The sequence below is a fragment of the Oncorhynchus nerka genome, linkage group LG14, assembly GCF_034236695.1.
Source record: "Oncorhynchus nerka isolate Pitt River linkage group LG14, Oner_Uvic_2.0, whole genome shotgun sequence".
Classification (NCBI taxonomy): domain Eukaryota; kingdom Metazoa; phylum Chordata; class Actinopteri; order Salmoniformes; family Salmonidae; genus Oncorhynchus; species Oncorhynchus nerka.
In genome coordinates this window covers 71,101,481-71,121,761 of record NC_088409.1, presented here as the reverse complement: position 1 = coordinate 71,121,761, position 20,281 = coordinate 71,101,481, and the positions used below count along the sequence as shown (strand labels likewise).

Below are 20,281 nucleotides of genomic sequence, written 5' to 3'. Positions count from 1 at the left end.
AAACCCTTTCTTGAACCGCACTGTTGGTAAAGGGCTTGTAAGTAAGTATTTCACGGGAAGGTCTACACTTGTTGAATTCGGTGCATGTGACAAATAACGTTTGATTTGATTTGAGTGTGCATGCCCTGGGATGTTGCCACTGTTCCACCCTCCTCCTCACTTCCATTTCCCCTTCCCCCACAGGGGCCAGAGAGGCCAGCTGTGGGGAGTGTGTTCTCTGTTTATAGAAAAAGTGGTGGGAGAACAAGACAGTGGTTTATGGAGCAGCCCAGTTTCTCACTAATCGAGTTTCAGTCTTTTCAAAGTTAGCTATTAGTCTAAACAAATTAGTTGCTGGATTTGTATTTACATTTTAGTGAGAAATTATTTTGTTTCAGATCTGTGCTCTCATTGGCTAACAAATTCAATTGAAGTTGAGAAATTCCTTCTTTGTATCAAACCTTATAAATTCACATTTTATACAGCCTGATCTGTGATGGTGATAATTTTCCATAGAAACAAAGAACACTGTTTCATAGTAAGTTAACAATATATACCCTGATAATGTTTTTAGCCCTGTCATATAGTTCAATCTTCTTGTTTGTGTTTTGTGAAGTAAAATGAGTGGCCCCTCCCTTGATTCTCTGGTTTTCTGGAAGTAGGCCACCACCCACACCACTCCCCCTTCCCTCTAGTCACAGTCAGACACGAACAGACTGGTTGAGTGGCAACACACTACGAGAGGGGAACAAATCTGTGGAATTGGAATGAACTGTTTAAGGGAGCCCTACCTTGCCTCCCTCTGAGCCTAGGAAGTGTGAAACGTGAGACAAGCTGCACCTATTCTCTGTGAGTAGTTCTGAAAGCACAAGGGGGAAATACCATATCTAGAACATTGACTCCCTTCAAACACCTGGAGCTGTGACTATCCTGAGGAGATCTCTCCCCTCACACGTACTCGCCAACGGACCGTGGAGGTGTGAGAAGAGCCGTGGCGATAAGCAGCTGACGTGAAACAGACGAGGAACAAGGAAGAAGAGAGTAAAAAGAGAGAGAGGGATAGGAGAAGAAAATGGAGGCCTTGCTTCCTGTGTTGCAGCGGCACCCTGGACTGTCTGTGTTGGTGTGTGCTCTGATGTTCCGGGTGGCCCACCGACTACTACAGAACCTGCCTGTTCCCAAAGTGGTGGCGGTGGATGACTTCCGCTCCTGGAAGTGGAGGAACCTCTCTGTCTCTATGGTCCACTCCCTCCTGACAGGGACTTGGGCTGTGACCTGGTGAGTCACTCTCTGCACTGGGACACCATTGTTAATTCATAGTGGATCCACATGATGTTGTGTTATTTAAGGGTGTGTGGTGCAGAGCAGTAACACTCACTGGCGGGGGAGATGGGGGAGACAGGGGAAGGGGTGGGGAGACTAAGGCATTCTCAAGTGGGGAGTTAAATACCCCAGTACAGTTTACAAAATGGCATCCTCGGGAAATAAATACTTGTTGAGCTCGGCAATACCACAGATAGAACAATGAGACAGATATTTCACCAAATGTATAAATATGAAGCATCCGCTTGGCGTTTTCACTCACTACCAAATATGGAAGATGGAATGAGATGGATTTTGTCCGACATTGTGCAAATTTTCTCATTGACGAAACATTTGATCTCTACAGTTTTCTGTTCACAAAACTAGAATCTGTTATTAAGAGTGGACTGAGTTTTGTAGACTTTACCAAAAGTTTTAGAAATTGTGCTAGTTATGAGTGAAAAGGCTAATTGAGTTATTGCACACACGCACTTCACAGAGAAAGCATTCCCTAATGGAAATATGCAAATGTATGCTAGGACACACCAGTAGGATCTCACTAGCTCGTGCTTGGCTCTGCCCACCTCCTTGCTTATTCTGCCCACTATCACTAATTTGTTACCATTTGAAAACGACAGGCTGTGGTCTAGATGAGCATGGTGATGTGTTAATGTCATGCTTGTAGTTTAGAGTAGCTGATTAGGGCAGTAAATGTTCCCCTTTGTAGTTAATAACTATCAATATGTGTCAGAGGTTAGCCAAATAATGAGTCAGCAACAATGGCGCCTTAATCAGATTCAGATTGTGGCAGTTTAGAAAGCACATCTGTTTTGACATTAGAAAAATAGCCTAATTCTTGAGAGTCCACTCAAGTCAATTAGCCTACCTTAGTGTCACGCCATAGACATTTACGATTCACTCATAAGCTTGTGAAGTAGCCTAATTCAAAGAGAGCAAGTAGTTGAACTGGAAAAACCTGCTGGCTAGACTGTCGTAAAAGCTGTTATTTAATTGTTACACACATTGTTTTTGTAGTACAAGTTTACTTTTGTATTTTTGTATTTTTTTTTTTTTTTTTTACATATAGCTATGCTACTTGTATAGCTAGCTGACTACAACACATATATATACAATATAGTGTACTAATAGATGTATCAACAGTTGTTTCATAAGAAAGTGAAAGCAGCTATATTCAACAAGCTGCTTGGACAAGCTGTTCATGTAGTTCACTGATTATTGCCATACACATGTTTACCCTGACCTGCTAGAAAGCACCAGGTTACTCAATAACAAGGGAATGTTATGTCTTACCATAGACTTTGCTATAGACCTTGTTAAGGCATGTATCATCTCATAAAGAAGCAGGATAATATGTTACCAGATAGTGATACTAAGTGTGTGCTTAGTCGGGAAGGTTTCCCAAACTTGGTCCTGGGGCCTCCCCTGGATACACGTTTTGGTTTTTACATTCAGGGTAGGCCCCAGGACTGAGTTTGGGAAACCATGTACTACAGGAGTGAGCCATGTGCGTCTGAATGAGAAGATATCAGACCTAACTGTCCATAACCATGTATCCCTGTCCTCTCCAGTGTATTCATCTGGCCTGAGATGGCAACCAACATTCACTCCTTCTACACGGCCCCAGCCTACATACTCATCTGCATCTCATCAGGTCAGTCACTACCCCTTTAAGATGGCTGCTAAAAGAGCTGTGTGTGAAATTGTTCATTCATTCCCAGTTCACCTTTATTGAACTATGAACATTGACCACCACTGGCATGGGAGAGTAGGGTTCATCGTGGGGAATCTGTAAACATGCTATTTTGAGACTCTCACTCAAATGTTGAACTTTATTATAAAGGCTTCAGTCTGGCTTGATCAAATAAAAAAAATAAGTTAAGGCATGGAATGAATTCAGAGTACTTGCTCACACAGAACACACTATACTATCCCCCTCCATCTCTTTTTTCTAGTAAAAGCTGGTATATCCTGGGAAACTAGATACTCTCCCACATTTAAGTGGCAACCAGGTTGAGAGAATGAACAATGCAGATCCGCCTATCTCACCGGGCTCAAATAGGGGATGGGCCACACCCTCAGATCGCTCTGGGCACCAAAACTAATCCCCTAAAGACCCAGCAGTCAAGAGCACTGCTGAAAGATGTGATGACAAGATGTGACTAGTGTTGGGTGTTATTATTCTGTGTGTCTCGCATGCATGCAGGTCTAAGCAGAGCCAGCCTGACAACCACAAGCCTTCCGTTCCATTGAGACAGTTTGGCATGTATAGAGGTTCACACGACACTCATTTTGAAATCCAGTCTAAAGCGGTTTCTCTGTGTTTGCCTATCAAGTCTAATACATATGATAACTAGGATGGACTATGCCAGTACAGTTCAATATATTTCTCTACACTGATGTACATAGGACAGGGAAGTCCTGACCATTTCTTTCTGGTACCACTGTTATCAACCATTTAGATGGCCTTCATCCGTTGTTTGGACCTTGATAAGTAATCCATAGAAATAGAATCTCAGGCTCTGTTCCAATGGAGGTCATAAGGTGAATGCACCAATTTGTAAGTCGCTCTGGATAAGAGCGTCTGCTAAATGACTTAAATGTAAATGTAAATGTAATATCTACACTGCTTAGAATTTGGATTGAAGCAATGTATTGGGCATGCACTCAAATGGGTATGCTGGTATGCACATTGGAACGTGGCCTAAGATTAGATATTGTATCTAAGAGCTATCTAATATATCTGCACGTTGACTTGGTACTGATACTCCATGTACAGTATATAGCCAAGTTATCGTTACTCATTGTGTATTTATTATTACACGTTTTACTTTTCTATTGTTTCTCATTTTCTTTCTCAGAATTTTTTTGAAGGGCCCATAATGAATCATTTCACTGTTAGTCTACACCTGTTTATGTGATGAATAAAATTAGATTTAGGGCACTCCAAAAGGCCTAGAGAGACTGAAGCATTGATTTTTACTCTCCTTTGACAGGATACTTTGTTCAGGATGCAGGTGACATCATCCTAACTGGACACGCAAGAGGATCCTGGGAGTTCTTAATTCATCATGTCCTGGTAAGATAATTGACTTTTTATTGTTTCAGTTTGTACCTACTACCTGGTAAGATAATTTAAAAAAGAGACCATAGGTAAATTGTTATAGCAGCTACTGGTAGATTGTGTCTGAAGGTTAGATACACCGTATTTAAATGTTGTTTTATGGCCTTGTGAAACCAGACTGATCGCTGTGCTCCTATGGAAGTGAAACAATGTGAGCTGTGAAGGAATTGTAATATTGTATGGTGCTAAGAGATATCGCACTCCTCCTTGGGGGATTTTAATATGTCAGTAGTGGAATTTTAAAGGTGCCACAGCGAGGGCCTATTCTAAATGAATGCTCCTGTGTGCCTGTCCCCTGCAGGGGAACAACACCCACCATTGTGTGGGGGGGATCTGTGTTGTGTTGAACACAGTGCATCTTGCCACTGATCAGAGGCACACACTGAGCTGCGCTTCCCTGTGTCTCTGATCAGTCAGTGGGCATGTATGTCCCAACTTCTCTAACATGGCACATACTGGAACACCTAAAGAACACTAGTTGGTTGATAGTGTTTTCTGGCGATCCATTAATCATACAATATATTCAATAAATTCAATATAAATAGTTTTCTCCCCAGTTTTACTATTGCAAAGATTAAGGGATCCCAATAGCCTTACTGCTGTAAGGTGGCAGAGTGCCATTGGTATATATTATTAACCCCTTTCTCTCTGTCCTTCCCTTCCTCAGGTGCTCTGGTGCTTCCTGTATTCTCTGTACTCGCACCTCTACGTGGCCGGTGCTGTGGTGGCTCTCTTTGTGGAGGTTAACAGTGTCACCCTGCATTTGAGGCTAATGCTGAAGCTAGCATCACAGCAGTCGTCCCCTCTGTACCAAATCAACAAGTTCCTCAACGTCTTCACATATGTCGTCTTCCGCCTCAGCGCACAGTTCTACCTCACGTATTACATCGTCCAGAACTACTCCTGGATGGACAAAGGAGGCTACTTCCTCGTTACCATGACCCTCATGAACACCATGATCCTGATCTACTTTTATCGTCTTCTCCGTGCCGACTTCTTCCCCCGGAGCAGGCCTAGCATGGCGCTAAATGGCACCCATAACAACAACATCAAAAAGTTCCTCACTGAATGACACCGAGAGCGACATGGCTGTAAACTGGCGGTTGTGTTTGCCTTTTGTTTTGTTCGCTTACTGATATCATTCCTCATCAAGACGTCTCATCTGGTTGCATTGTCAAGCTGTCTTCACAACAACAACCATAACAGAGCTCTGTCTCTCAACAGCTCGTGTTGTAGTGAGAGGCAGCCAGGAAAGGATGGGGACAGTGGTACATTCCCTATAGTGATGCTTCTCTACTGATGATTATGCCCACTGTGGCTAAAGATCTCTCACAGACACCCAAACAGGGCAGCATAGAGTTAGAGACTGGTCCATTCACACTGGCTGGGAGAATCCTACTAACTGACCTCCAGGATACTGTGCCACTTTTGCTTCTGATCATGGCTAATACATTCTTATATTTTAAATAAATGTATGTGATTCATGTGGAATGCTCTTTAACAGAAAAAATACTTATACATTTAACATAATTTTGTGAATATATACAGTAGAGAAACAAACTGTCAAAGATATATCGGGCATCACCTTGGTGTTGTACATCCAACCCCACAAACCACTAAGCTGTAGCTTAGCAACATAGTTTTATTGAAATTTCCACTAATAGGATTTTGTTATATATACAGTATATACTATTCATAAATATAGTACAGTCCAATATTTTTGACATTGTAACAAACTTTCAATCTTCCCTGCTTGGTCTCAACAGGTCAACACCAATATGTGGTTGACCAGCATTCTTACAACAGCGACCATTCATTCCATAAATCTAACATAGTGAAATGCATGTATCCCGTTGAAAGTAGCTGAATGTACGGCCAGGTCTACATTTTCTTGAGGTTACAAGAATCACTTATATTTATCTTTGAATTATTTATCAAAGTGAACCAAACCAAAACAGACAGGTCCAGAGGATGGGTTAGCAATGGGTTTTGGTAAGTTATAGTAGTGCCTATACCACAGTTCCTTCTCAACAACCTTCCCTAGATAGCCCGTACAGTATGTTTATAGATGCAATGTTGGAGAAGATACCAATTACTTCACATTAGAAGAAGTTAAGGTGGATTAAAGCTACCCTTAAGAAAAATATAGTTTATGTAACTAAAGTTACTTTGAAAAAGTAGTACATTTTTCATGAAGTAGTTTAGATTAAGTTATGTAAATTTGAAATGCCATAGACTCTACAAATTGCAAGAACAGATTATCACTTTGGGGTCATATGGTAACAAAGAGTAATTTAACATATCAAACGCAACAATGTTTCAAGTGTGAATGAGGCAGGTCTGATGCTGAAAAAGAAAGAAAATGATTGGTGAAGTAGGCAATCTTATATTTTTGCAAATAAAAGTAGTGTATAGTTCCAGTAGAAGTCGGAAGTTTACACCTTAGCCAAATACATTTAAACTCGTTTTTTCACCATTTCTGACATTTAATCGTAGTAAAAATTCCCTGTCTTAGGTCAGTTAGGATCACCACTTTATTTTAAGAATGTGAAATGTCAGAATAATAGTAGAGAATGATTTATTTCAGCATTTCTTTCTTTCATCACATCCCCAGTGGGTCAGAAGTTTACATATACTCAATTAGTATTTGGTAGCATTACCTTTAAATTGTTTAACTAGGGTCAAACGTTTCGGGTAGCTTTCCACAAGCTTCCCACAATAAGTTGGGTGAATTTTGACCAATTCCTCCTGACAGAGCTGGTGTAACTGAGTCAGGTTTGTAGGCCTCCTTGCTCGCAAACACTTTTTCAGTTCTGCCCACAAATTGTCTATAGGATTGTGGTCAGGGCTTTGAGATGGCCACTTCAAAACCTTGACTTTGTTGTCCTTAAGGCATTTTCCCACAACTTTGGAAGTATGCTTGGTGTCATTGTCCATTTGGAAGATCCATTTGCGACCAAGCTTTAACTTTCTGACTGATGTCTTGATGTTGCTTCAATATATTCACATAATTTGTCTTTCTCATGATGCCATCTATTTTGTGAAGTGCACCAGTCCCTCCTGAAGCAAAGCACCCCCACAACATGATGCTCCCACCCCGTGTTCTTCGGCTTGCAAGCCTCCCCCTTTTTCCTCCAAACATAACGATGGTCATTATGGCCAAACAGTTCTATTTTTGTTTCATCAGACCAGAGGACATTTCTCCAAAAAGTACGATCATTGTCCCCATGTGCAGTTGCAAACCGTAGTCTGGCTTTTGTATGGCGGTTTTGGAGCAGTGGCTTCTTCCTGGCTGAGCAGCCTTTCAGGTTATGTCGATATAGGACTCGTTTTACTGTGGATATAGATACTTTTGTACCTGTTTCCTCCAGCATCTTCACAGGGTCCTTTGCTGTTGTTCTTTGATTAATTTCCACTTTTCGCACCAAAGTACATTCATCTCTAGGAGACAGAACGCGTCTCCTTCCTGAGCGGTATGAAGGCTGCGTGGTCCCATGGTGTTTATACTTGCGTACTATTGTTTGTACAGATAAACGTGGTACCTTCAGGCATTTGGAAATTGCTCACAAGAATGAACCAGACTTGTGGAGGTCTACAATTTTTCTAAGGTCTTGGATGATTTCTTTTGATTTTCCTATGATGTCAAGCAAAGAGGCACTGAGTTTGAAGGTAGACTTTGAAATACATCCACAGGTACACATCCAATTGACCCAAATTATGTCAATTAGCCAATCAGAAGCTTCTAAAGCCATGATGTAATTTTCTGGAATTTTCCAAGCTGTTTAAAGGCACAGTCAACTTAGTGTATGTAAACTTCTGACCCACTGGAATTGTGATACAGTGAATTATAAGTGAAATAATCTGTCTGTAAACAATTGTAGAAAAATTACTTGTCATGCACAAAGGAGATGTCCCAACCGACTTGCCAAAACTATAGTTTGTTAACAAGAAATGTGTGGCGTGGTTGAAAAACAAGTTTTAATGACTCCAACCTAAGTGTATGTAAACTTCCGACTTCAACTGTAGCTGCACCGCTACATGGAAAAAAAGTTAAACTACTGAAAACACTACATAGATTTGAATTTAGTTCCACTGCCACCAAGTTGCTGCAAAATGTAGTTAAATTACAAGTTGAACTACATGTACACTAAACAAAAATGTAAACGCAACATGTGTTGCTCCCATGTTTCATGAGCTGAAATAAAAGATCCCAGAAATGTTTCCTACAAACAAAAAGCTTATTTCTCTCATTTTGTGCACAAATTTGTTTACATCCCAGTTAACAAGCATTTCTCCTTTGCCAAGATAATCCATCCAGCTGACAGGTGTGACTTATCAAGAAGCTGATTAAACAGCTTGATCATTACCCTTGTGCTGGGGACAATAAAAGCCCACTCTAAAATGTGCAGTTTTGTCACAAAAAACAATGCCACAGATGTCTCAAGTTTTCAGGGAGTGTGCAATTGGCATGCTGACTGCAGGAATGTCCACCAGGGCTGTTGCCAGAGAATATAATGTGCATTTCTCTACCATAAGCCACCTCCAACTTTGTTTGAGAATTTGGCAGTATGTCCATGTGGGCAAGCGGTTTGCTAATGTCAATGTGGTGAACAGTGAGTGGCATGAGTGGCACAGCGGTCTAAGGAACTGCATCTCAGTGCTAGAGGTGTCACTACAGACCCTGGTTCGATTCCAGGCTGTATCACAACCGGACGTGATTGGGAGTCCATTAGGGTGGCGCACATTTGGCCCAGCTTCGTCCGGGTTAGGGTTTGGCCAGGGTAGGCCGTCTTTGTAAATAAGAATTTGTTCTTAACTGACTCGCCTAGTTAAATAAATACCTTTTTATTTTTTTATTTGAAGAGCTATATGGGCTTTTGCCAAATAGTTTAAAAAAACAAAAAAACATTGCAGAATACAACCAAACAGATATTGAAATGTAATGGTATGCCGTGAACATTTACAGAACATGCCTTATGGTTACTTACAGTAAAAAGTCTAATATAGTTTAAGAAAAAATAAATTATAAAGTAATTGAGTGACTCAAAGATTACATATCTGATTTTAATTGTTTATTTTATGTACCTTATTAAAGCTTTGTAAAAGCCATTTGTTTGTTGAATGCAACTTTATGATCTGTTAAACAAATAAAGACAATTTGTTAAGGAAGGGATACATTGCCTAACTGTTTTGAATTATAGTCCCATTCATAAAGATAAAATAATTCATGGATCTATGCTGCCCTCTAGAGCTGTTTTGTATGAACTAAAGCAGGGGTTCTTAAACTTCAACCTGGGACCCAAATGAGAAATTCTGTGTTTTCCTGGGACCCAAGTTTAAGAAAAATGCAACTATACATAAATATTGGTACATTTCATTGCCCGTATGCCTAAAACAAATGCAATATAGTCAAAAACAAAAACAATTAAATTTAATATTAATATAAATATCTATAAATGTTTATTTTCCTCCATTAAAAACACTTACATATCTGTCTAGGTTGGAACTGTTGCTGTTAAAATACAATAACTAATTTTCAATCTGTACTGGAATAAACGGATTGATCACATCACACAGATGAAAAACAGAACACACACACAGGCTCAGTTTTTGATAGTGCAACCCTAAGTAACAGTACAACACTGAGGTTATGCTCAGCCTTGAAACTGTTTGTGTACTTGTTTTTTAAAAGTATGTCAGAGTTGAGAACCATGACTCGCATATGTACAGTTGAAGTTGGATGTTTACATCTTAGCCAAATACATTTAATACATTTTCACAATTCCTGACATTTAATCCTAGTAACAATTCCCTGTCTTTGGCCAGTTAGGATCACCACTTTATTTTAAGAATGTGAAATGTCAGAATAATATTATAGAGAATGATATATTTCAGCTTTTATTCATTTCATCATGTTCCCAGAAGTTTACATAGACTCAATTAGTATTTGGTAGCATTTCCTTTAAATTGTTTAATTTGGGTCACATGTTTTGGGTCGCCTTCCACAAGCTTCCCACAATAAGTTGTGTGAAGTTTGGCCCATTCCTCCTGACAGAGCTGGTGTAACTGAGTCAGGTTTGTAGGCCTCCTTGCTCGCACATGCTTTTTCAGTTCCGCCCACACATCTTCTGTGGGATTGAGGTCAGGGCTTTGAGATGGCCCATACAAATACCTAGACTCTGTTGTCCTTAAGCCACTTTTCCACGATTTTGGATGTATGCTTGGGGTCATTGTCCATTTGGAAGACCCATTTGCGATCAAGCTTTAACTAAAACGAGTTTTAATGACTCCAACCTAAGTGTATGTAAACTTCCGACTTCAACTATATGTGGTGACAAACTGGCCCAGAACGTATACATATACTGCTTTCTCAGTCAGTCAGGAGACCGCTTCCTGCTGTAGATGAGCAACCCAGAACTGTGTTTGCCTTAAAAGCATTTAGCTTCAATCAGTTAATTCCCGTTAAGAATAACAATTATTATTGTATTTTAACAGCAACAGTTCCAACCTAGAGTAGTTTTCAACAATAATTTATACAGTAAGATGTACTGGCCTTATCATCTTTCATCTTCATCTGTACCGTTACTAGGGTTACACTATCAGTAGCTAGCTTGCTTTGGCGAATGTTGGCTATTAGCTGTGTACAAGGCCAGCGGATTGTTTGAAAGAGAAACTCACATCTACTACTATGAGAGTTAGTTAGTACTCCCTTATTTCTGCTTATCATCCACCACCTGTTATAAAATGACAGCAATAGCTTACTAGCTAACTTACTTTTCCACTGTCGAAGCACTGTTTCCTGAAGCATTAATGTAAACTCACCCCATTCAGTACAAATGTGCGCAACCGCAACATTCAAATGAGGCTACAAAGAAAACTAATGGGACTGTAGCAACTGTGTTGACGTCAAAATCGGGGGTGTGAACTAGGTTTCCATTCAAGCGTTGATCGAAATGGTAATGGCTCTATAGTATTGGTGAAAAGTTGAAAAAACTGACCCTCCGTTACATCTTGACGTCTCATGTCGTAACGTACAGCACGCATAAGGCAACTAATTCTGTCTTACAGCCTCTCTCCACCAGGTTTAGCACTTCTATCATCCTTTAAAAACAAGAAATGGACAGTGAAGGGGGTAAGGGGGATACCTAGTAATTTTTTTGTCATCATTGCATGCGATCATCATTCTCAAAGCCGCTGTTTACTTCGAAGATCACTTTAGCACCGTCCTAAAAACCTGATTTAAATTTGACACAAACATTCAAATTGGTATGTAATGACACATTATATAAACTCTTTATAGTGTTATATTTACATTTTAGATGCGATAAGGTGATAAGTTGGACAGATCAGTGGAAAAAAGGCCATTTTCCCACACAACATCTCTCCTTCTCACTATCACGCATTAGTTTCGCTTCCCCACCCGCCATTTTAAAAAAGACCCGACGGGCTCATTGCCTGCTTGAATTATGCAGAAACGGGCAGCGTTTAGGTCATGTAATTGATTCTGTTGGAAAGGGGAGAAATTGTGCTTTACAATGGTATTGACATTACAGTTGATCTGGAAGTATTACGTTTTGGGGGCGCTAAAATAAGGGCAATTGTACGGACCAAGGCTTACGTAAATTTACGTTATGCCGTTTTGAAATAACTCCCAGTTTACCATCATGCTGTGAATGTATGGTCAATACGTGTCATTTTATTAATTTGTTCGTGAAGAGACTCATTACTAAGCCCTACCACACACAAAACACATTGTGGGCGCTCTTCGTTATACATTTGTATGAAAGAGAAAGAAATTCATCGCTGTATATATATGCGTTTCATGACAATTGAGCTCAGTAAGTCAAAACTTGTAGCTAGCATGAGTCCATTTGATGACAGCGGCGAGTGATGGCGTGTGGGAATGACAAGTCGACGGCAGACAGCGCATCATCTGCTGCTGAACCACAGCGCTGCATCGTGTGTGTCGCGGAGTGATCTTCAAGAATACGGCAGAAAAAAAGATCCGGTAAACCGCGAAGCACACTCGCGCAGCTGCCAAACTGAGCAAAGACCTCCTGTTTAAGATTAAGCAGAGAGCGCACCGAACAGAGAGCGCAGATGCACTTGGCTAAATCAATTCCAATAATTAATGAAATAATTATACATTTACTCTCACTCGTCGCGACCCACCATTAACAGGTCCGCGACCCACTTTAAGAAAGGCTGAACTAAATAGTTTATGAATGCTGGTGCAAATGTAAGACGAATAGACCACCTCCAGAAATGAAGCTTCAAAACTAAATGCATTGTATTTTGAGTTAAAATCCTGCCTAATTGTAATTTTCCATTGGCTACTACTGGTAAGACAACAGTCACCTCCCTGTATCCACGAGACAGGAAGTGTCGATGACCATAGAATATAGAAAAAGTGACAAAGCAACGTAGGTCTACAGTAATTATCAAAGGTCAGAAAATCCAGCGTTCTATCATCTGAGTAGGGTGCCAATGACTATAATGTTGGATTGTAGCCTACATGATTCTGTATAATAAACAATGTTGCAAAAAAAATGCCTGTTTGTGCTACACTGTGTCCAATGATATCTGCCGCCAGGGGGACTCGACCCGCGCTGAACATACTTCCCAAATTCCAACTAGAACCTGGAGGTGAGTCAGAGTCAGTGGTCCGGCTAAAAAACGAAATCATTTGCAGACTACGTTTTTCCCCACTCACTTCCGTAGATCGAGTCTATTTGGTGTAAGCAAATACGGCGAGTGTTTTGGAAAGATTGGGGTTAATTTATGTGAAATCCTCAAATCTAGAAACCAAACTAAAAGTCAAAGCATTGTTTTTATTGACTGAAAAACGGTTACTGCTCCGTGACGAAAGAACTCCATCCCGACCCGTTACAAGGTATGTAAGTCCAGTGACATCCCCGCTTGGACTCTGTTCCAGTTAGCAGGTTTTTCATTTAGCCTTTGTAGACACAACTTCGATTTTGTTTATCCATCTTGGGAGGTCATGTTTCAATGTGTCCCGGAGTTTTGGTTCTTGGAGAGCATGATTACAATTATACAAAAGCAGCAAGACTATTTTTTACAATCTATTCTCGGTTCAATATGAATTAGCTATATTGTTGTAAACAGCTTCCAGTAAATATTTGCCTTTTGCACAGAACAATAGGATTAAAATAGAGATTAGTGGATCATCTCCAGAATGTAGGAGTTACTGGCTACTGACTGACTCATAGGCTAATCATGTAGTGGCTTGTCATACCACGTGGCATAGGCTACTCTTGCTCATCATTTTCATGTTAATAAAACCTAAATCTCTCTCCCCTTATTTGTTTTTTACCCTGTAGGTCTCTCTGATCACTGCTATCTTGGCCTAATGTCTGTCCGGGTGCCATCCATGAGTGTGCTGCCTCCTGTTCGAAGGGACCGCATCATTGCCCAGCTTCCTCAGGTAAGCATCTTACATGCTAGCAGTAAAACTATAATTTGAATGTGTTAACCTTGTCTGAGCTTGCAAAGCCACCGGTAACACTTTACTTGACACTCAGCGACATAACACGTTATGACATGGTCATAACCATGTAATAACATGTCATAAGAGCTGACATAACTTGTCATAACCATGTAATAACATGTCATAAGAGCTGACATAACTTGTCATAACCTGTAATAATATGGTCATAACACTATCATGACAATATTTAGACCTATTGTGACATATTGTGTTACATTTACATTTACATTTAAGTCATTTAGCAGACGCTCTTATCCAGAGCGACTTACAAATTGTGTTATTTAAGAAAGAAACTTTGAAACGAAAGGAAACGTCTTGGCATGGCAAAAACTCATTTGAATAAATGTGAGTTTTGACACTCTTATGTAGGTGTCATAACCAGCCATAAAATAATGCAACATATGTCACAACAGGTGTAAATATATGGGTCATGACAGTGTTATGACAGGTTATGTCAGCTGTTATGACACATTATGACATGGTTATGGCCATGTCATAATGTGCTATGACACTGGATGTCAAGTAAAGTGTTACCAAGCCACCAATCTCATAAAGCTGCATTATGTTCTAATCTAGTTTTACAGTAAGAAGGCTGCTGTGCACACTAAAGATGAGTTCAACTCCAAAGTGAAGACTGCCTGCCAGGAGCAACGCACTGGCACAGTAGGGTGGGTAGGCCACAAAACCTTTTCATGTTCAAGATATACAGGTTAGATATATACCTTCTGGCATTATGGGGATGAGGGTGGTATGTTGTGTCTCATTGGGATCTTTGATTGTCTCTCTGTAAAAGTCTCCTTCTCCTCCAGTAGGTTTAAAATTGCTAAGGTCATAGTGGTTGGTGACCTGGCTGTGGGAAAAACATGTCTGATTAATAGGTAAGCAAAGCTTGGATACTGCTGATGCGTAGTACTTGATTGCAGTATGAGTCAACTGGGCAGTTTTGGTGAATCAATAACCAGATGGAATGCACAGCGTACAGTAAACTTGAATACCGCAGGTTGTATTTTTTCTAGGTTGTTTGTAAGTACAGATTGTCAGCCAATTTTCCTAATATTTCACGCTTTTATCATTAGGTTTTGCAAGGATGCATTTGACAAGAACTACAAGGCGACCATTGGTGTTGACTTTGAGATGGAGCGGTTTGAAGTGTTGGGGGTGCCTTTCAGCTTACAGTTGTGAGTCTCTTTCTAATGGTGTGTTCTACAGTATTAATCCCCAGAGCTAACCTAACTCACCAATATCTTTCTCCTCTACAGGTGGGACACTGCAGGGCAGGAGAGGTTCAAGTGTATTGCTTCCACATACTACAGGGGAGCTCAGAGTAAGGGGAGTTTATCTTTTGAACAGTTTTTATGTCTCCACATCATTCATTATGACCTATAACAATTTGCCATGTTCTTAGGGACAGATGTGATGAGGTTTGAGTTTACTAATTAAGTTAATTTTGTTTTCCAGCTATTGTTATTGTGTTTGATGTAAATGATGTGGCATCTTTGGGCCATGCAAGGTAAAATACATTAGAATCACCTGACATGACTATGGATGTGCATTTCAGCTGCACGTGTGCTCTGTAAACTCTATTTAACATATTTGAATGTCACTGTGTTTATCCACAGACAGTGGCTTGAAGATGCATTGAAGGAGAATGATCCTACCAATGTCCAGCTTTTCCTGGTGGGCACAAAGAAAGACCTAAGTGTATGTGTTTACTCTTTTGATATACATTCTTCAGAGGCACAATTGATCTGTTTTAGTCTCTCCATTTCAAGATCATACTTCATGATGAGGATACAACTTAGCCACTTCTTAACCACTGTCCCAGTATTCACCTCTGTTCCAGTGGTATGTTGTTGCTTTAGGGGAAGGTCAAATGTGGATTTTTTTGGATAAAGGCCAACGGCATCAAGTATCCATGTCTTATTAAACACCGTACCACAGGAATGCATTTTTCCACAAGTCAAAGTTCAGACTATATACTGGATACTATGATATTGAAAAAGATTATGTATAAAATGCATGGAATACTGTATATTATTATTATACAGTATGTTTTTTTCTATTGGGTTTGTATTTTCCTCTTCTCTATGCTATTTCCTCAGTCTCCTGCTCAGTACGCTCAGATTGAACAGGATGCCATCGAACTGGCTGAGGAAATCAAAGCTGAATATTGGGCCTTGTCATCATTGACTGGTGGGTGGGCTAATACATCAAATCAATGTTGAGATTGGTAGCAATATGATAGGATGCAGCCTACTTGTTTGTAAGGCGATATTATCAATTATCATAAACTAATTGTTTAAATATCTGAGGAACAAATGTGACTTCATGTTTTTCTCCTGTTTTTGTTGTAGGGGAAAATGTGAGGGAGTTTTTCTTCCGTATTGCATCATTGGCATTTGAGGCCAACGTTCTGGCAGAGCTAGAGAAGAGTGGATCAAGGCACATTGGGGACGTTATCAGTGAGTATACAGCTGTACACTGTTAAAATATATAAACAAGCGTTACAGTGCCTTGCAAAAGTATTCATCCCCTTGGTGTTTATCCTATTTTGTTGCATTACAACCTGTAATTTAAATACATTTTTATTTGGATTTCATGTAATGGACATACACAAAACAGTCAAAATTGTTGAAGTGAAATAAAAATACTTAAAATAAGAAACGGAAATGTGGTGCTAGCATATGTATTCACACCCTTTGCTATGAAGCCTCTAAATAAGATCTGGTGCAACCAATTACCTTCAGATGTCACATAATTAGTTAAATAAAGTCCACCCGTGTGCAATCTAAGTGTCACATGATCTCAGTATATATACACCTGTTCTGAAAGGCCAAAGAGTCTGCAACACCACTAAGCAAGGGGCACCACCAAGAAAGCGGCACTATGAAGACCATGGAGCTCTCCAAACAGGTCAGGGACAAAGTTGTAGAGAAGGTCAGATCAAGGTTGGGTAATAAAAAAATATCAGAAACTTTGAACATCCCACGGAGCACCATTAAATCCATTATTTAAAAATGGAAAGAATATGACACCACAAAAAACCTGCCAAGAGAGAAACTCACGGACCAAAACTCATGGCAAGGAGGGCATTAATCAGAGAGGCAACAAAGAGACCCAAGATAACCCTGAAGGAGCTGCAAAGCTCCACAGCGGAGATTGGAGCATCTGTCTATAGGATCACTTTAAGCCGTACACTCCACAGAGCTGGGCTTTACTAAAGAGTGGCCTTAAAAAGCCATTGCTTAAAGAAAAAAAATAAGCAAACACGTTTGATGTTCGCCAAAAGGCATGTGGGAGACTCCCCAATCATATGGGAAAAGGTACTCTGGTCAGATGAGACTAAAATTGAGCTTTTTGGCCGTCAAGGAAAACGCTATGTCTGGCTCAAACCCAACACCTCTCATCACCCGAGAACATCATTCCCACAGTGAAGCATTGTGGTGGCAGCATCATGCTGTGGGGGATGTTTTTCATTGGCAGGAACTGGGAAACTGGTCAGAATTAAAGGAATGATGGAGGGCACTAAATACAGGGAAATTCTTGAGGGAAACCTGTTTCAGTCATCCAGAGATTTGAGACTGGGATGGAGGTTCACCTTCCAGCAGGACAATGAGCCTAAGCATACTGCTAAAGCAACACTCAAGTGGTTTAAGGGAAAACATTTAAATGTCTTGGAATGGCCTAGTCAAAGCCCAGACCTCAATCCAATTGAGAATCTGTGGTATGACTTAAAGATTGCTGTACACCAGCGAAACCCATCCAACTTGAAGGAGCAGGAGCAGTTTTGCCTTGAAGAATGGGCAAAAATCCCAGTGGGTAGAGGTGCCAAGCTTGTAGAGACATACCCAAGAGACTTGCAGCTGTAATTGCTGCAAAAGGTGGCTCTACAAAGTATTGACTTTGGTGAGGTGAATAGTTATGCACGCTCAAGTTTTCTGTTTTTTTGTCTTATTTCTTGTTCGCTTCACAATAAAAAATATTTAGCATCTTCAAAGTGGTAAGAATGTTGTGTAAATCAAATGATACAACCCCCCAAAATTGTAATTCCAGGTTGTAAAGCAACAAAATAGGAAAAATGCCAAGGGGATGAATACTTTCGCAAGCCACTGTATGTAACATTAATAACATCACTTCTCTCGCCATGTTAACCCTGACTAGGTTACAGACAGGCCCTTGTATGAGTAACATAAGAAACACATAAGAGCCTTTTTTCATGCAAGTTTATTTGTTTGTTTCAGAAATTAACAGTAATTCAAACAACGTGTATGCAACATCAAAGAAGAAACAGTCAAACTGTTGTCAATGAAGACAAACACGTGACTACTACAGTTAAAAGGTACCAAAGCAAAAAAACATTTACTCAGAAGAGAAACTGAGAACCACGGACCACTCCCAGACACATGGAATTTGCAGTGAGAGCTAGCAGACGGGACAGAGACTTTTGCTTCCACAGTCATTTGATTTTCATTTCTGCTGGCCCAGAAAGAACAGCCCCTTGGTTGGATGTGGATTCCTGTGGTGTTTGGCTTATTTTTGCCTATCTATAGTTTCGGGAATAGAATTTCCTCTATGTCATTGCACTCCATACTGTACAATTCCAGTTTTTGAGTGTTGACAGATTATCGCGTCCCTGCTTAAATGGTTATGGAGTATGGACAATCATGGATGTCTTCAAATACCTAATATGGATATTTTTAAGACACCACCATTAGGCCTATTAGAGTTTTTACAGTGTTTTGTCTAGTGTTGTTTGCATGCTATATGTTTTTTGCACAATTTGTAACCATAGCATAGATGGAAACTCATGACTCCACCCTGGGAGGTTATATTATGCTAGCTAAGGAGTATGATTTCATTGTTTGGATAGTCCTATTTTTAGCAGCACAGAGGCGTTCATACAGTATGAGAGATGTGTATTACTCAGATGTACCTCATCTACGTTAGAGACAATAATATAACTGAGATTTATTCATTTTCAATTATATGCGATATTTGAATGACTGATCTTATATTATCCCTCTAGTTGAATATCATAATCAGAGTGAAATGTGCATACATATGTCTAGTTGTCCTTTTAGACAATAATGATTATTTCAGTTTTTTTTCTTATATGTTTAATTGCAGATGTAAGTTTTGACTCTATAAAGATATACTGTGTATCAAAAACTACTACACTTAGCTCTATAATATAGATATAAGCTTTAAAATCACTGCTCTGTATCAAATCAAACTGCTGTTTACCTTTAATTAGACTAATTCAAAGTTATTATTAAAAGTCCTATATAGGATGTGTCACTAATCTGTTATTCAATTATGTTTTATAACTGTTTGTCATATTAGCCAGGGCCTCTTAATATGAAACAATAATACATAAGGTCGCTAGTGAAAGTCTACACACCCTTTGCACAATCTTCACATTTTGCTTCCTTAAAATACAAATACAAAACATTTATTCAATTAAATCTTTTTTCCTGTCAATCTACACGACCTACTCCACATTTTCAAAGTTATTTATGTTGTTGGTTCTAAATGACTAAGAAATACAACATTAGGATTGTTGTTGTATAACCTTTATTTAACTAGGCTAGTCAGTAAAGAACGGCAGGGTAACCTAGTGGTTAGATCGGTGGACTAGTAACCGGAAGGTTGCAAGTTCAAATCCCAGAGCTGACAAGGTACAAATCTGTCGTTCTGCCCCTGAACAGGCAGTTAATCCACTGTTCCTAGGCTGTCATTGAAAATAAGAATTTGTTCTTAACTGACTTGCCTAGTTAAATAAAGGTAAAATAAAAAGAACAAATTCTTATTACAGGGGCTGGGATTAAAAAAATAGATGAAAAAAATAGACAACAACAACAAGACAACAACATAGCTAGGCAGCAACACATGACAACAACATGGCATATCATGGAAACTATCACGCCCTGACCTTAGAGATCATTTTTATGTCTCTATTTTGGTTTGGTCAGGGCGTGAGTTGGGGTGGGAATTCTATGTTCTTTTTCTATGTGTTTCTATTTCTGTGTGTTTGGCCGAGTGTGGTTCTCAATCAGAGGCAGCTGTCTATCGTTGTCTCTGATTGAGAACCATACTTAGGTAGCTTTTTCCCACTGGGTTTTTGTGAGCAGTTGTTTTCTGTTTTTGTGTCTGCACCAGACAGAACTGTTTCGGTTGTTCTCTTTGTTGTTTTGCAATTCAGTGTTCAGTTCAACTAATAAAAGATGAAGACATACCACGCTGCACCTTGGTCCTCACCTTCTTCCACCAACGGCCGTTACAGAACTACCCACCACCCAAGGACCAAGTTTGCAGCGTGGAAAAGAGGACTGGATATGGGAGGACATTCT

At 39.8% G+C, this 20,281-nt stretch overlaps 2 protein-coding genes across 4 annotated transcripts; both read left to right on the top strand.

The window, feature by feature from the left end:
• Positions 1 to 653: 653 nt before the first annotated feature.
• On the top strand, positions 654 to 9,594 carry LOC115141820 (TLC domain-containing protein 1-like). Its single transcript, XM_029681047.2, has 4 exons — positions 654 to 1,257; positions 2,871 to 2,953; positions 4,296 to 4,378; positions 5,091 to 9,594. Exons 1-4 carry the CDS (start codon positions 1,052 to 1,054, stop codon positions 5,493 to 5,495), a joined length of 777 nt encoding a protein of 258 aa, XP_029536907.1. The 5' UTR covers positions 654 to 1,051; the 3' UTR covers positions 5,496 to 9,594.
• Positions 9,595 to 12,157: 2,563 nt separating this feature from the next.
• Positions 12,158 to 20,174, top strand: LOC115141819 (ras-related protein Rab-34-like). 3 transcript variants are annotated; one of them, XM_029681043.2, is made up of 11 exons: positions 12,158 to 13,069; positions 13,765 to 13,868; positions 14,508 to 14,599; positions 14,741 to 14,809; positions 15,008 to 15,109; positions 15,191 to 15,255; positions 15,390 to 15,441; positions 15,551 to 15,632; positions 16,034 to 16,124; positions 16,286 to 16,393; positions 18,173 to 20,174. In XM_029681043.2, exons 1-11 carry the CDS (start codon positions 12,973 to 12,975, stop codon positions 18,238 to 18,240), a joined length of 930 nt encoding a protein of 309 aa, XP_029536903.2. In that variant the 5' UTR covers positions 12,158 to 12,972; the 3' UTR covers positions 18,241 to 20,174. The 3 variants fall into 3 exon arrangements, with proteins under 3 accessions (XP_029536903.2, XP_029536904.2, XP_029536905.1); XM_029681044.2 differs by having other exon boundaries at positions 12,165 to 13,069; positions 14,744 to 14,809; XM_029681045.2 differs by lacking the exon at positions 12,158 to 13,069 and adding an exon at positions 13,076 to 13,316.
• The last annotated feature ends 107 nt before the right edge of the window (positions 20,175 to 20,281 follow it).